Below are 17,162 nucleotides of genomic sequence, written 5' to 3'. Positions count from 1 at the left end.
TTTTTTTTTTTCATCTTCCTTAAGCAACACGTGTTCCTGTTGCTGTTAAATTACATTCTGAACCTGCGTCAGAAGCATTTGTGGTGGCCGGCCTCATGCGCTCTGCTTTCAAACTGAAGCATCTGCTCAAACACACAGAAACACGCATACAAAACATAAGTGTGCCTCCCACAAACCAACAGGGTCCTTGAAGCAGGATTACAGCTTAAAGGACCAAACCCAAATGGCTACTTTTCCACTTACGCCAGGGCTCACACCTCAAATGTGAAGTCAGCAGAGTTGAAATGATCTGTGCCACATTCAATGTGATAATTGACTTAATAAATGATTATTCATACTGGATGTACTTTTCTGCCATTGACGCCCAAGAGCAGCAGCTGTCTTTTCACGTTACACTGACACCTTAAACAACTTCCTATTCATATTACTCTTGCAACTACAGAGAGAGAGAGCACAGGGGCTGGTGGCATCTGAAGCTTTTAATCTATCTCTAATAGGCCTCATTCATTTGAACTGAAGGAGCCATATGGGGAGATTTTATTCAAACTCGCTGAGGACTCATTCAGGGTTCCACCTTGGTTGACAGCCAAAGGTCAGAACACACTAGAAATGCATGTTTATGTCTTTCTCAGAGGCTCCATTTAAATTTCTTTCAAATTGCATTTCATAAGTTCTGTATTATTGACAAGTGGTGAAATGAATCTGCTCCCAAGTCATAAAGTCAGATTCGTCGAAACGTACAACGTAGCAGCGGGATGCAGTGATGAACTGCTGAGGATGGCCCCATTGTCCCTCTCTCTGTGTTATTAGCAGAGTGATGTATGTTATTCTCAGACTGCCATTCACACATGTCTGATGCTGAGGTTCACTAATGAACATTCATGACAGGACATGTATTAAAGGATGGATTTTTGAATGATTCAAATAATTTTATGGCTGAAGCAGAAGTTGACTAATTGTGCTACTCGCCTGGAATCAGGCATGAGTGAATGCCCAATTAATTCAGAGAGCTGAATTCAGTCATACCTGCAGTGCAAGTTAATGCATCAATTTGCACAGAGTACTGAATATTAGTCTTGCACTGACTCAACTTTTTCTCTTTATATTTGAAACTTATTACCTAAACTCAGAGTATCTGCTGATACCAAGTACAGATCTGCTCTCTTTTTTGAGATTTTAAATATTTCTTTGCTGCATGGAAATCATTGGAGTCATTCTTATAGAAGTTAACATGAGGCTGTAACTGTAAAACACAACCTCTTCACTATACTGTCAACGTTCATACACCAACATCCCTTTTTATACTGAATTATATTACAGTTTTATGAGATTATGTTATTACAATGATCATTCCCTGATCTTCCAGCAGGTCAAGCTGTCACTTATCTTATGAAATATCTCAACACCTTCATGCTACATGGATTGGCACTACATTTTGTACAGACATTCATGTTACACTCAGGATGATTTATGGTGACTTTGGTCATCCTCTGATTTTTCCTACGGTGCTGTCATTGGGTCAGAAATCCCTTTTGTCCCACACTTAAGTTTATGATCAGATACCTACAAAATTAATGACTCTCCCATCAGCCCTAGTTGTACTTTGTGTTTATTGCCAATAAGCATGTCGGCTGGCTGGCATGCTAAACTATGACTATGAACATGGTTTACATTATTTATCTTTTCTAAAACATGTACCAGGTACATTTCTTAGTATAAGATTACTGGTGATGTGTACAATGCAGACAATGAAAGTATCAAAGCATTCAATCCATTTAGGAACACACTTGAGCCGTCAGGACTTGTGATGTCACAACTATACAATCACTGACCTCAGCCATGACCCAAACACAGCCGTTGCAAGTTGCAAAAACACCTGCAGCGCTGATGCAGAAACACGGTGCCTGATCAGGCCTGTGAGTGCTGACCAGAGAGTTGAGTGCTGCAGTAATGGATACTATGAGAAAAATGTGTTTTTTGAACATTAAAGCATGTAAACATTTCGTAGTAGACAAGTATGAACCTGAAAATGAGCTCTTTGCAGCAAATGAACAGAGCAGAATAGAAAATATTTTAGCGCGACTCCAGATCTGCTCAGTATCACGGTCGATACCAGTGTTTTCCTAACATATATTGCAGTGCAGGCCTAATTGAAAGCACTTTGAAAAATAATACAAAAATGACTAACTTTTCATTTTACAGGATGGACCGACTGCCTGTCTTCAAACTACACTTTGTGCTGTGATGTTCTGAATATATTCTGTTCTTCCTGCTTCATTTGTTACATGTACGATGTCCAGCCACCCCCATGCCTGACTATTTACCCCATCCCACCTCACATACAGTACAGTAGCCTCCCTGACATCTGCTCGCCTCCAACCAACTGACCAAACTAACCAATCACCTGCAGGTCTCCGGATCATCCATGTCCACATACTTTGTCTTCTTTCTTTCTGCCTGAATCCACTGGGCTAAGAAAGAATCCCGAGGTTTTACCAGCGCTGAGGATACCTGTGTTCCCTACAGCTGTGTTGTTCACTTAAGGTTGTGGAGAAAGACTCTCCTCCTCTGCTGGTGAGAAAGACAGAATAATGCCAAACTAAATTGTTGCAGCACAGAAGAACTGACACTGATTTGAGGGAAAAGACAATCTGGCAAAGGCTGTAATCTTGACTTCTTTTATGCAAATTCTGATTGCAGTTTCTGCCTTTCTGTGATTTGTGGATGAGAGAGTCTTTGTCCATGACCAGTCAGCTATAGGAAATACACACACACACTCACCAGAGAGAGAAGGAGCAACCCTTGGGTAGATGCTTTGGGTGAGGTGGCTCATATAGATTCATTGCTCACATGGTTTCCTTTCAGCCTGTCTAAGAAATAAACCTGAAGTGAGACTGAAGTTAAAACATTGAACACCTCTGTCTGCATTTGCCTCTGCTGGGAGTTGAAAATTAATCAACACAGGCGTCTATTCACCAGGATGCCGTTATGGGTTGAATACTGATATGTTAGGTACCACAAAAATCTGTCTGCTGGTGCCACTGAAAGGAAATGACCATCTATAGACAGACTTCCGCATCCAAGGCATCTCCATTTATAGTGTCTGCTCTGTCTGCTTCTGAGGCCCCTGCTTGGTAAAACCTGACTCTGCTACTGTATGGGCACTCAGCATTTCAGCCCATTACAGTTCTACAACTAACATGTGCATCTAAAGCCAGCACTCCCGCTTCATACCAATAGTGAGATGCGGGAGTTTCTAATCGTAAGTCAATGTTGTCATCACCACCACCATACGACCAATCTCTTTATATCTGTCCCATAGAGTCTCTCCTAATGGTTATCGTTTTATATTATTTTCAAGAAACCCAGTAAACCTGGCAGTGTTAAAACTGAACGAGCAGGGCCTCTTGGACAAATTGAAAAACAAGTGGTGGTACGACAAGGGAGAGTGCGGCAGCGGGGGCGGGGACTCCAAGGTCAGAGCCAGTTTGATAAACCCTGCGGGTAACCCACCACCACTGGGAGTGGGTGGGGTGTGTGGGGAGGGGGGTAACCGGCAGGCCCACGCTGCACTACCACTCGAGCAACGCTTAATCTCTCTGTGGTATGGCGAAGGGCAAAGGAAAAGTGCCAAGGAGGGGTGCATATTTGACGAGCGGTAGGTGAATTTGAAAACTGCAGAGGGGTAAATTTGTATCATCTCCCCTGCTTACAAAAGTAAAGATGATTTAAAATTGATTAATGCGCAGTGATTAAACCAGCTGGGCCCCTAGTGCTCAGAGGTTTTTTAAGGTCACATGCAACCACTTTGTGCCTTTGGAATTTCTTCAGTTTTATTTGTTGACTTTGCCCATTTACTTTTGACAAAAGATACAATCAAGACATCCGTGTTGCATAAGTGAGGGTAAGCAGTGTGCCGGTTACCCAAAGTGATATAGTAATACACATCTACTGCCCTAGGGAGCAAGCCAACCGAGCTAGATGGAGTATTAATGCATATCACTTTGACTCTGATGTGTCTAACAATGTTTATGCTATATATTTGTGTGCGTGTGTGTGTGGTGTGTGTGTGATTTTTTAATTTCTTTTTATTTTTGACCTGTAAGCAAGCCCAAGCATTAACGTGTGTATGTATTTGCTGCTCTGTGTCTCTGAATGGATAACATAAAATAACATGGTATAATATGTTATTTATGTTATTTCCTTATGGTTGGAAGAATCCCAGTAAACCTAGCGGTGTTGAAGCTCAATGAGCAAGCCGTCTTAGACAAACTGAAAAACAAATGGTGGTACGATAAAGGGGAGTGTGGCAGCAAGGACTCCGGAAGAAAGGTTAGTCTCCAAACCAAACCTGTCACCTCACAGCACCTCCCAGCACAACCCTGCCCTGATCCTAGACCAGCCCCAAGTCCAGCCCTCAGCCTCTATTTCAATGAGCAATACTCCCCATGTGGCTCTAGCAGTACTGCTGTATTGGCCCGAACATAAGACAACCCTGCACTTTTAAAGAGAAACTAAACTAAACTAAACGTATTGTTGCATGCAGTAAATTATTAAAAGACAAAATCATCCAAAAAAATTCAGTTATTTATGAAAAATACAATAAACTCCAGCTAGGGGTAAATTCATTCATTGAAAATTAGTGAAAGTCAATGTATCAGTCTAGAAAGCAAATAGTTTGATTAAATCACTCAGGCTTCAGCTTTAATCAGCAAGAATTTTTGAAATTGTTAAATTTCTTTGGAAATTTTTACTGTTTTTCTAGGCATGTTCAAAGATGGCTCCACCGATCCATTTCTGCCGTAACATTAACATGACAACAGAAAACTTCTGCAGGTTAAAGTGAGCCTATGTAACTTTTGTTGAACAGTAACACAAATAGAGGAAGGTCGTACAGTAATATCCATCTGGGCTTTGCTAACGGAAGCTAACATTAGCCACCAAAAGCTGCTGGTCATACCAGACCAAGTTAGGCTGTAGCAGGAATCCCTCAGTGCATTGAATTGGAAAAAAAAAAAAAAAAAAAAAGCTTTTTATTTCTTACGAATCCAACTTTTGGTTGGCATTTGGACAAAAGTGTGTTTTGTTTCTTTCAAAAGTTACGTAGTCTGGCTTTAAACTGGGTTTACTGGAGACTTGACCTGTGCTACCAGATGCATACTGAGGGGTAGTGAGAAAATAGCTTGCCCAGCAACAATAAAACAAGCCACTGTAGCTTAATGTAGCAACAAGCACAGGTCATAGCAATTCAATCTGCTGCTGTGAAGATAAAATAAAAATAAAAAAGTGAGACAATTTCCAGAAGAAACATTGTCTTATATTTGGGCCAGTACTCTGGTGGTACTCTGGTGTCTATTTGTTCCCAATAATGAGCTTGTGTTGTCAGAGATTTAATGTTCATTACCAGTGTGTACATAAATATTGTGTGGTGGATTACTTAGGATTGCTACAATGGTTTGCCATACATATAGTGACTGCAGTTATCATCTAGGTGATATAAATCCTCTTAAAACAGATTGTCCAAACCCTCAAACACACACAGACGCATACACACAGATCAAGTGTGATGATAACCTTGAATTTGTACTCGAGATTGAATATGAATCTGAAAGCAATTTGTTAGAATGCCACAGCCTCCCAAGAGAGAAAGAGTAGGAAAAAGGGACACAGACGGAGATGAGGGAGACAGACGATGACATTAGACTGCCAGACTTTGCTGAACCCTTTGACGAGTCATAACCTTTGCATTCTGGCCCTTACAAAAATCCTGACTCTACTTTCTCACTGTCGAGTGAGAAACACCAGTCGAACAGCTTTAGTTGAGAGCTCTCAACTAAACTGAAAAATCATACATTTTACATTCATAGGTCACTCAAGAACATCTTTGCAGTATAGTCACATAAATCTATCTTATCTGTATGCTATTTAATGTATTTAATGGGTACAAAAACAAAACAAAAGTTACAAAAAAGCCGAATGTGGTCAAGAGATTTTTTTACTTATTGAACAAGCAAGTTATATTGTGTTAACTGTTAGCTGTTTACCTCTTTTTGTCCAGTCTACCATAAGCTAACTGGGCGCTGGCTTTAGCTTCAGATTAGGGATGCAGTCCATGCTCAGCCAGAAGCAAATAAGATTTTTTTTTAATGTATGGAGCGACACTTACAACCTGAGTACATAATAGTTTATATTTGCAGCAATTCTCTCATCTGCTGTAAAAACTCCCCAGCTACCTAAAACAACTCCAGCTAATTACTCTGAACAGTTATTAGCTTTGTGAAGGGCGAAGACACTTCATTAGTAGCTTTTCTCTTTGGGTGGCTTTAATTGTATTTTTATGGAGAAAGTTTTGACACATACACACATTTATTCTGAAACATTTTTTTAAAAAATTGGCCACTATCATTGACTTTGGGAAGTTTTGTGAATACAGCTGCAGGGGATACACATAAATTCAGCCGGAGCTGGTCTTTGAAATCACCTGACGCCGTCCATGTTTAGAGCAGAAACCTGCAACCTGCATCAGTCCCCCGTGGCACACGTGCCCTGGTATAAACACCTTATTTACATTATGTAATGCTACTTAGTGATAGGTACATCTAGATGAAATACAGACTAAAAGTATTCAAATGCAAATTTGCCCTTTAGGTTAAAAATATTTATTTAAGTGATGAAAACAAACAAAAGTCTGAATCCCATTGGGGCTTATATACTGAGTTAACTGTAAACTCAAATCCAAATGACGCCTAATAAAGTGTAAACCATCGTAACAGAACCATAGCTTTCAATGTGGCATTTATGTCTCCTAGGTATTCCCCAAATAGATTTACATGAAGTAACATGCTCGTTCAAACACATTGTTCCATGAGAGCCATTTAGGCATAATTGTACTGTAAGTAGGTGCCACTGTGATAGAGAATAATGACCCACAATATGGGGCCATGTTAAACTAAAGACTTTGTGACTTTGTGCTGTTGCTGCATGAATGCATGTGTTGTGGGGTGTTAATGCACTTTACCTGTACCCCTTCCCTCACAAAATGTAATTTTGAGATAGCAACGATGTGTATGAGTATTTAAAAGGTTAATGTAGGCATTGTGTAAATGTTTTGAATTACATAAATAAGTCACAAGTTCTAGATCAGTGTCGGTTTTCAATGTCTGGGGCCTGTCTCACAAAGCGAATTCAAATACAGTCACACTTTCCTTGAATTAGTATCTGGATTTGCTTGTTTAATTTAACAGTGGTGATGCTGGATAACAGATCTCAGACAGCTGGTCACCAACTAACTTCAACACAGCTATGAGCACGTGCACATGCAAGAGTTGGAGTGTCAAACAAACAGCCATTTCCATTAGAGTTTAAGATTTAATATGAGAAAGATTAAACTGTTAATCCCTGCTGGGAAATTTGACTTGACACCAACACAATGTAAGCAGAAGTGAAGGTAAAGACACACAACTAGAATATAAGAAGCTATGAACAAATAAATATACAAGTTGTTGTTAAGAGTTACAAAATAGCAGCATACACACTATTAGTGTTATAGAATTGTCCTCGATAATATGGCTGACATTTTCATATGCAAAGCAGCCCATGTTTGTCTGCCTCCATTATACAGAGAACATTACAGGATGAATAAATATAGGAAAAAACTGAACATTCAAATGTTTCATTAATGTGGCTTCTGTTGATGTAGAGAGGAGCACTGCAGGAGTATGATTTGTTAAATTAAAAAAGGCTTGATAAAGGCCTGTGACCGAAATGCAGCTTGAATAAATCACTGGGAGCTAATTTTCAGCATGCAGACATTTCTCCCTTTTTTAAATTAAAACGCCTGATCACCGCTCGTCATTAGGGCGCAGTCAGAATATACATCTTATTTAGATGACAGTGTCATCATGGAGTGGCCTCGTGTTCTCTGTTCCCGTAGTGATGGAATACGAGTCCAACAGTCTACATTTAACCAGGCGCTGAGAGAATTTCAGTGCAATTAATATGCAACAGTAGATGTTATTAATGGTCTTTCCAACCACCCACTGTACTCTGTTTTGTGAAATGTTGTGGTTTATAGCCAGATAGGAAGACCAGTTGTACTACGAATCATTTATGACATAATTGTTTTCAATACATATTGTAAAATGTGTCAAAAGTTGCGTGAGCGATCCGATGGTGGCTGTTATTTTGACCTATCACCAGCCCTGCAGCGGGTATCAGGCTGTGACATCATGTATTTACTGAACCCTGTGACAGAGAACACAGTTCTCTAACCCTCACCAAATGTACCTTTATGCGGCCTCTGAGTCCTACTTGAGTCATTGTATAACCCCAATTCTAAAAACGTTGGGACACTGTGTAAAATGTATATAAAGACAGAATGCAATCATTTACAAACTAAGTTTTCTGAACTGTTCCTGTGACACTGTAGTAACATCCTTTATACAGTCATGTGATCACAAAGTAATAAACCTCACTCCATCCTCGCTTGTGAACAGCTGAGCCTTTCCAGGATGCCCCTTTAACACCCAACCATGACACCATCACCTGATACCATCGAGCCTGTTTACCTGTGGAATGTTCCAAACAGGTGTTTCTGGAGTCTTTTGTTGCTCCTGTCCCGACGTGTTACTCCGTCAAATTCAGAATAAGCAGATATTTACAAAAATCAGCGAGGTCGATGAGATAAAGCATTAAATATTTTGTCTTTGGACTGTTTTCAAATGAGTAAATGTCAGTTAGGGTTAACAAATTATCTCATTCCCTTTTATGCTTGTTTTACACAGCATTGCAGTCCTTTGCAATCAGGGTTGTACCAGATTAACTCTGTCATTTTAACATGAATGCAGTATATTGTCCCTATTATCAAAAGTTATCCAGCTAACTTATGAAATCCTTCTTTGTGAGGCAGGCCTCTAAAATATGCTTTTGTTGTTAATGTTTGGTGTTTGTGTGTGTGTGTGTGTGTGTGTGTGTGTGTGTGTGTGTGTGTGTGTGTGTGTGTGTTATATGTGTGTGTACGGTCTTCTTGTCTGGTATTATTCATGTACATGACATGACTGTACGTTGTCTCTTTAGTCAGATTCATCTGTACACTTTAAGTGTGTATGAGTTTGTGTGTGTGTGTGTGTGTGTGTGTGTGTGTGTGTGTGTGTGTGTGTGTGTGTGTGTGTGTGTGATTTTGTTGTAATGTACTTGAGTCCTTTCACTTCCTGTTTGTAAACTGATGTTTGTCTTTACATATGTGTGTGTGAATCAGTGTGTCTGTCTTTAGTATTTGGTCATATAGATGTAAAGCTCTAGAATTTTGTTTTGTTGCCACTATTGCTCCTCACTCCTTGGCTCTGCCCCGCTTCCTCCCTCCCACTCCCCTCCCCCCCCCCAGGACAAGACAAGCGCTCTGAGTCTGAGCAATGTGGCGGGAGTCTTCTACATCCTGATTGGTGGCCTGGGCCTGGCCATGCTGGTGGCACTGGTGGAGTTCTGCTACAAGTCCAGGACTGAGTCGCGCCGAATGAAGGTGTCCACAGCGCGAGCCGCTGCCGCCTCAGCCGCTCAGGCCTTTCACTGCTCAGCCTTAGACAGTGGTGCTAGCGCCCCCTACACAGAGCTGCAGAGCTACGGCCTGTACGCCAACAACACTGTTAAGATATAAGGGCAGAGCACAGCCACGGGGTAGGAAACGCTGTGATCAAGCCATAATGATGATGATGATGATGATGATGATGATGATGATGATGCTGCTGATGACATCCGCCTCCTCACCCCCCGCCCATCTAACCGTGATCACAGTAGGGCCTCTCACGGCTTCCACCGCAGTGCAAACGCTCTCCTGTACCTCTCTCTACCTCTGCCGCTCAGTCTTTACGTCACTTATCTCCTGCAGTGTTGTCGAATCACTTGATTTTAAAATTGTCCTTATGCCTGTTTCTTCATGTTCTAAAGTTTACATTTTTAGTACAGTAGCAGATTTGGCAGCACAAGAAATAGCAATTTTCCCTGAGTTAGCATTGCAGGGTTTCTAACATATAGCATTTCCCATTTGTTTGTCTTTAAAGTTACCTTCTTACACTCTGTTATATTGACTACATATTGACATCAACATGTACCTAATATCAGATACGTTTAATGATGAATAACTCAGTAGCTTTGTTATTTCAGCTTACAAAAATGTTCCTTTCAGTCTTCCACTTCAGTCCCATTAATGCACTCATTTCAATAATCTGTTCACACACAGATGAAGAAATTTCACTTTGGAGCGCAGGTATTAAGGCAATTTGAATCACAGTGGTACATCTATCTACTTCTGTCGCTCTGAGCAAATCTCTCCCCTGCTCCTTCTTCTCTGTTTGCTGACTGTCTCGCAAATGCAGGGCCCATTGTGGTGAACATCCTTTATATGTATACCATGAGGCAGGCTTGGTGCGGCTCACATGTCTTCCATCACTGCTACAGTCTAACTCAAGTTGTTGTATGTGGAGAAATCTTAAAGGGCTTGTTGCTTCTAATACTTCACTGGGAGATGCGAGGATTCTCAGATGTTACTCATCTGCTTCGCTGATCAATTTACAACAAACAACCTTCGATTTTTTTCCTCCAACATCAAAGCCCCTCGCTGGTATACCCTTCATTTAAACAGCGGAAAAAAGTAAGGCAGGGCCAAGACAAGGGGTGATCTTCTACATGAATCTCTTATGTTTTAATCAGCCCACGAAGAGGCACCTGATCAGTATGCTGATGAGATTGGCAAGGAGCCTATTAGTTCAGCGGCGCCTTTATGCTGTTTGGCTTGAAAGAAACAACAACAGCGTTCCAATTAGAGGCCGGTGTAAATCTCCAATCCCCATGCAGCATTCACCGGTCGCTCCAGAGCGCGCTTGCTTTGCCCAATTTAATCAGCTATAGAATTGGGGATGCAGACAGACACCAAAGAGGCACAAACACACACGCGCACTCACACACACATGCATCACACATCATTAGGTCGGCTTTCGAGCCCAGTGGCTTTTATTGCGCTAGACTGGAGAATGGAGCTATTAAACCAATGAGTGAAGCCTCAGCTCCCGTCTTACTGCCCACACTTCGCTCTGCTCCTCCTGCTACAAATTAGGACACTGATGCACGCTGGCCAGCACCACGGTTTACCACCCGCGAATATCACTCAGGCCCAGATAAAGAGGATGAAAACCAGCACTCTAGGACTCCTAACAGCTAATTCTGCTCCTGGATTTCTTGGCGTGCCAGCACCACATTCACATAGTGACACAGACGGCTGCTTATGTGCATATATTCATGTAATGAAGACCAGAGAAGTTGCATAACATTCTGCAGGCTTACCTTTATTCCTCTATAGCTTAAAGACCTTTAAGAATACATAATTGTGTGCGCTGCTAGTTCTAACTGTTGCATAAGCTTTCTCTGTTCTGATGAGGATAGAATACATGCCTGTGTGTCAGACTGAAATCTGCTGTGAAGACTAACTGCATTCTGTTTGTTTGCTCCTAACAGCAATCCATCAACGACGCCATGCGCTGCTCCACCCTGACCAGGATGAGTGGCAACGGGAGCGGCGGAGAGAACGGTCGAATCCTCACCCACGACTTCCCCAAGACCGTTCAGACGCTGCCCTGCATGAGCCACACCGCCAGCATGGGACTGGGTGCCTCCGGCATGTGATCGTCACGTGACTGTGCTGGCGGCGAGGAATAGGCAGGGTGGGGCAGAAGAGGAGCACAAGACTCTAATGACCTCAAGAATCATGGCTGTCCGGTTTGACCCATCTATTCTCCTGGCTGTCAACACGCCCAACTTGAAAACTTAACTTACTGCCAAAATGCACTCTCAAAACGCTCCTTACAAACTACGGACAGAGACTCGCAACTTTTTTTTAATAAATGGATGTTGGAAAAAGAGAAAAAACGAAGGGAAACGTGCTGCAATAAAGAAGCTGTCAGCGGGGCGTGTTTTTGAATTTTTTACAGTGTTCATTTATGTGGAGAAAAAAAAAAGAACTTTATTCCTCAGTGTGACGCCTGCGCTGTGCCATTTCAATGGAGCTGTTGACGTTAGTCTGCGTGTGCAATATCTTCACCTCCACTGCTGACCTTGTACTACCTAGATGCTTTCTGATGGCTGACAGAAGGAGTCTTTGCACAGATGTGGCAGAGGAGGACAGACACTTGTAACTGCTACGATGATTCGATATTGTTTTGGGACGTTCCCGCTCTCTTTCACTCCCACATTTACACGTCATTTTGGAAGGACAGAGTGCTCTGTGTAGCATAGCCAGTTTTTATGATACAGTATATGGTTTACATTGTTGGAATAGCGTGAAGAGCTTCATCAAAAGTAATTCGATTTGATTTATGCGCGACTTGACGGTGAATGCTGTTTACATCAGCGGTCGACCAGGCAAACATGCATTGCTGCTACACCTCATTTAACACATCATGCCTTGTCTTTGTGCCATATGACCATTCTAACAAATACACGCACACACATGCATAGACTTGTTGCTACTGGGTCATTTGTTTGGCCAACAGATATGGAGAGTTTTAGTATTTACTGATCATAAAAACAGACAGAGGGCAGATTCAGAGATGCTCACTTTGACCTGCGTAGGAAAGGTTATAGAACAGAAAACACACACACACACACACACACAGAGAGACACACATACACACACATTATGTACAGTACTGAGTGACCTTACACTGTATTCTACTGTTGTGACATTCATAGCATATCCATTGATATACTAAGGAGTCTATTCGCAGCACATGTTAAAGAGCAAAGATTGACAAATCAGTTATAATGTGGAGAAAATATCCCTCAGACTATTGTTAGAGCTGCATAATTCACTGACTCCTGTGATGTATTTTCAGCTGTAATCAGTTTTAATGAAATGGGCAGTGCAGCTATTTGCTCTCAATTTATTGAGAGTCGGTATATCCCCTGCAGATCACGCATGGCCTATAAAAGTTGGCCTCCTCTCGCTGTCGCTAGATAGCTCATGAAGGAGGTGGGATTGGAACAGTTGACGTGACTGACAGATTCACAGTCACTATTATCTGTGTTTATTGGAGGTCGAGGTTACAGAGGCCACAGCACTGCTGTGCTGCAGAGCTTTCCCTTTCAGATCATGTCATGTAAACAGAAATCAGAGTGGCAGGCCCTGGACAGTAGAGGGCAGAGATGACAAAGGGTTTTGCAGTAAAGACCTTGAAGTAAGAATCCACCTGAACACACTGCAGTACAGTTAACACAAAACGACCGTGGGTCATGTACTTTGCATTTCTTGGCTGGTTTTGTCGATAGCGGTGTTTCTAATGCCGTGGCTTAGAATCAAAGGACAATTTAAAGGACAGAAGAAGACTAAGACTGGCACCATGATTCATTTTCTTATTGTCAACAAGTCAACATGAAATCAATGTGTCACCTCCCAAAGGCCCCGAAAACCTTTTTTTCTCAGTTCACTTCTTGGAATGAGCAGCAAGGTGTTACATGAACACACAAGTTTCTGCCGAAGTTCAGACACTTTTCCTTATTTCACATGAAATATTTCAGTATTTCTAGTCTCGCCTGTGCTCTTCTCACTTCTCTGTTGTGGGCGAGACACGGTTGGAAAAAGATGATAATTTCCACCGAGCACATTTGACTCAAACTGCGATCACAGATGTCAGGTTGTTTACAGATGCTGTACACCATCAGTCAAATCTGATCAAACCACGCCCATGCAGTCCTGCTAAATGAGTTTTTGAGTGTTTAACTCTCGATGGAATCTTTTGAGGGGCTTTCTGTTTGTGACTCTCTGCCCCATCCCCTTCAATCCTACTGAACACGTACATATTTAAAGCAGCTCATGAATAATAGTTTCATTTTCAATAGTTTCACACAGTATTGTACTAAAACCACTGGGCACTGTAGATTTTATAAAATGTTACTCAAACAGGAGGAGATACTGCATTTCTTGGGAACTATTTTCAGCAGTGGATGAATACACATTTAGTTTGCTTGTGCACGGCAGACTGTGGGATTTATTCAAAATGAGCCACCGTGCTCAGCTCAAAAAGAAGTGACAGTATATCAGGTTTGACTACACAGGCGACACCTGTTTTAGTAGATCAGCTGATTGTTGGCTTTGGTCTTTTCATGGGATTTGTTGACAATAAGGAATACATCAGCTTTTAAACACAGCAGTGTTTCAGGTGAAAATTGTCAAAGAAAGAAAGAAAATAAGAACAGTTCTTCACAATGTATCACAGCCAGAAGCGATGGAACGGTACATTCTGTGCCAACGCAAACATCTCTTCCTCATACCTATCTATCACTTTACCTCTCTCCGCCTACACAACTATTCCCCTGCAGAGTGCAACTATTTCAGCTACCCGGATAATCAGACGTAATTCAAAAACATATAGGAAACCCTCAGGTTGAGTCTAAGCAGCTTGAGGGACCAGCGGGTGCTTCAAAATGGGAAATTACAGTTCTGAAATGCACCGAGCATCAGCACACGGTTGATACCGAAGAGCCCTACAGTGTCCGAAGGTGTGATTTGGCTTTGAGGTGACTGGAAGGTTGTTGCTTAAAACGGGATTCTCACTGCTGTCAGATGCCAGAGGTCGGCTTTAGATTATGTACCGCACACTCTCGCTGACCTCTCACTTCGCAGCAGAGGCCGAGCGTCTGTACAAAGGCAGCGCTGCTTCCACATCTGGTTGTGGATTATTTTTCTTCTCCTCTGAGTTTCTGCTTTAAAACGTACAGAACCAAATCTAATGTATGACCTCTCTCTCTCTCTCTCTCTCTCTACATCGTCATACAAGCGAGAACAACGGGCAGTCAGAGTTTACTGAAATCATACATATCTCCACCTACTATGTATATAAAAGGCTTTTTTCTCTTCCCCAGTGAAAGTTTGTTCTCCCAATCATGCCTCTCAGTGTACCTGAATTAGTTACCTGCCGCGTGAATACTTTTCCTTTCTTCCCTCATCTATGCGTCTTCTTTTGCTGATGTTGTATTAATTAGGACACAGCACAGCACTCTTCAGTGGAGGCTTTACCTTCGCAAAGATGTTTTATATGCCATAACAGATTTGTAAAAAAAAAAAAAAAAAGACACTCGATGTTTGTATCATAAAGGAGAGTTGGGGTGCCGGTAAAGTGTTGAAGAGTGTAAAAATACTCTCACACACACACACACACACACACACATACACTGATGTTGAATAATCCGTAGACGCTAATGTTTAAAGCCTATTTTGAGTTAATTTCATTGAATTTTGTTGGAGTTTCAAAACGGATTTCCTGTTGGTGTTTTTTAAGTGCTTGGAATTTAACACCATTTGAATATTTCTTTGTCGCTTCCTTTTTTCACAGTATTTTACTACTGGAATCTAATCACCAGAGTTTGTTCACCAGAGACATCATTATTGTTGTTTTTTAAAGTATGGAAAGGGTGTCGCTGAGTTTTCAAATTAAAATGATGAAAGGGTTCAAAGTTTAAAAAAATGTAAAAGAATACGACCATTAGGAATCAGACTTTTGAGAAATAAACTTTTTTTTCTAACCAAAGTGTCCTGGAAGGAAGTCATCATGCTTTTGTAACCGAATAAAGGAATAAACTACGTATATTTGCTCAGTTTTATTTCCATGGGAGTCGTATATCTCACTCGGTGCCTTGGGCGAATGGGACGTGACTTTAGATATTACATGCAGAGAGGAATAAAGTGCTGCCTGGGTCACAAAGGAGTGCAGTGATCCAAAAAATAATCTCAGGCAGTCTGTCTTGCGTGGAATAAAAGAGGAAGAAAAAGCCTCTGTAACATGAGCTGCAAGGCAATTAAAAAGAAGCAACGTGCGTCGATTCAGTGGTCCTCATCAGGGTCATATAGATTAGGGAGTACAGACTGCAACTAATGAAGGATCACTTTCACATGCACTCCCTGCACCTGCATGTGCACATCATCTGCATGTGTAAACACAGTAAATGGACCTGCACAGTTGAGATAACCTAAGAAAAAACAGATGTATTATTTCTGATGATGTTTTGACATTAACCATAGACCTCATAGAAATTCACATTTTGAGACAAAAAACAATCTATTTAATGTCCACATTAGTCTAAATTCAAATCTTTTTCTTGACACCTGATGAATTTAAGTCTCATATTCATTCTTCTTTAAGCTCTGTTTTAGTCTCCACCACCAACAAACAGCTAAATTCTGCTGTGTCCACCAGCTCGCCTGCTGCAGGAGGACTTCCTGCTTCTTCCCCTGCAATGTTTAACCCATCTTCACCGTTTTTGACTTGAATGTCTGTCATGCCTTTATATTTCTGTCCAACACAATATTCTCAATGCATTTATTTAATTCATTCAAGCAACTCATTTGCATTCGATCATTATGTAGATGTAGAATATACAGCGGTGCTGTTTGGCGGACACTCTTCCTCACCGCTCCCCACAGGGAACAGCAAGCTCAGCACAGCAGGGAGCAGGGAGTGATGATGATAACAAGCCCCCACCACTGCAGCAGCAGTAGTAGCAAGTATTAGCATACCTGTAGCTTTCAGGTAAGGTGGTGTCTCACAGCAGCACACGGCAAAAGAGTGAGCAGAGCACTGACGGCTTCAGCACACTGCAGCGATCCAAAGGGTGAAAAGAGTGTGCCGTGTGAGAGCAGCAGGCCCCTTCGAGTTGCCTGAACTAGCTCCACTCCATTGACGCAGAGGCTGGAATTGAGCCGTAGCTCTGCGTGTTTTGTGCTCAGGATTGTACTTCAGAATCAGAAGTCCCTGGTGTGCTTTTGTGCACATTTTAGAACACTGATGAAGACAAGCCCAAGGAATACATCCTTGTCGGTTTCATCCAGCTGTATCGACATCCATTTTGAGTTTCATCAAAACCGCACCTCTGCGAAGTTGATCCAATCATCAGCCTGTTTGTTGTGGAAATTCTTTTTTTCTATATCGATTCCCTCGACTTTTATTACTCCAAACACAAACTGACTGTGACGTGTCAATGAAGCTGCTGGCGGCGGTAGACAAATCCTACCTGTGCGCACGCACTCTGCTTGATGATTCATTTGTTTGTTTGTTTAGTTGGTTATTTATTTTCTTGTCTGTATTACATATATTCAGTTTTGGGAATTTCATCTGTGTGCA

At 41.6% G+C, this 17,162-nt stretch overlaps 1 protein-coding gene across 1 annotated transcript in view; it reads left to right on the top strand.

Annotated features, from left to right (window-relative positions):
* The window catches only part of gria1a (glutamate receptor, ionotropic, AMPA 1a), a 69,488-nt gene extending 53,862 nt beyond the window's left edge, over positions 1–15,626 (top strand). Inside the window, 6 exon segments of the mRNA XM_070963476.1 lie at positions 3,362–3,476; positions 9,383–9,517; positions 11,506–11,559; positions 11,561–11,597; positions 11,600–11,667; positions 11,669–15,626. Of these exon segments, the coding sequence (XP_070819577.1) occupies positions 3,362–3,476; positions 9,383–9,517; positions 11,506–11,559; positions 11,561–11,597; positions 11,600–11,667; positions 11,669–11,818 (559 nt within the window). The 3' untranslated portion in view covers positions 11,819–15,626.
* Positions 15,627–17,162: the final 1,536 nt, after the last annotated feature.

This window comes from Chaetodon trifascialis, chromosome 5, assembly GCF_039877785.1.
Source record: "Chaetodon trifascialis isolate fChaTrf1 chromosome 5, fChaTrf1.hap1, whole genome shotgun sequence".
NCBI lineage: Eukaryota > Metazoa > Chordata > Actinopteri > Chaetodontiformes > Chaetodontidae > Chaetodon > Chaetodon trifascialis.
Note: the sequence above shows the minus strand (reverse complement) of the source record. Positions and strands in the feature narration are given on the sequence as shown.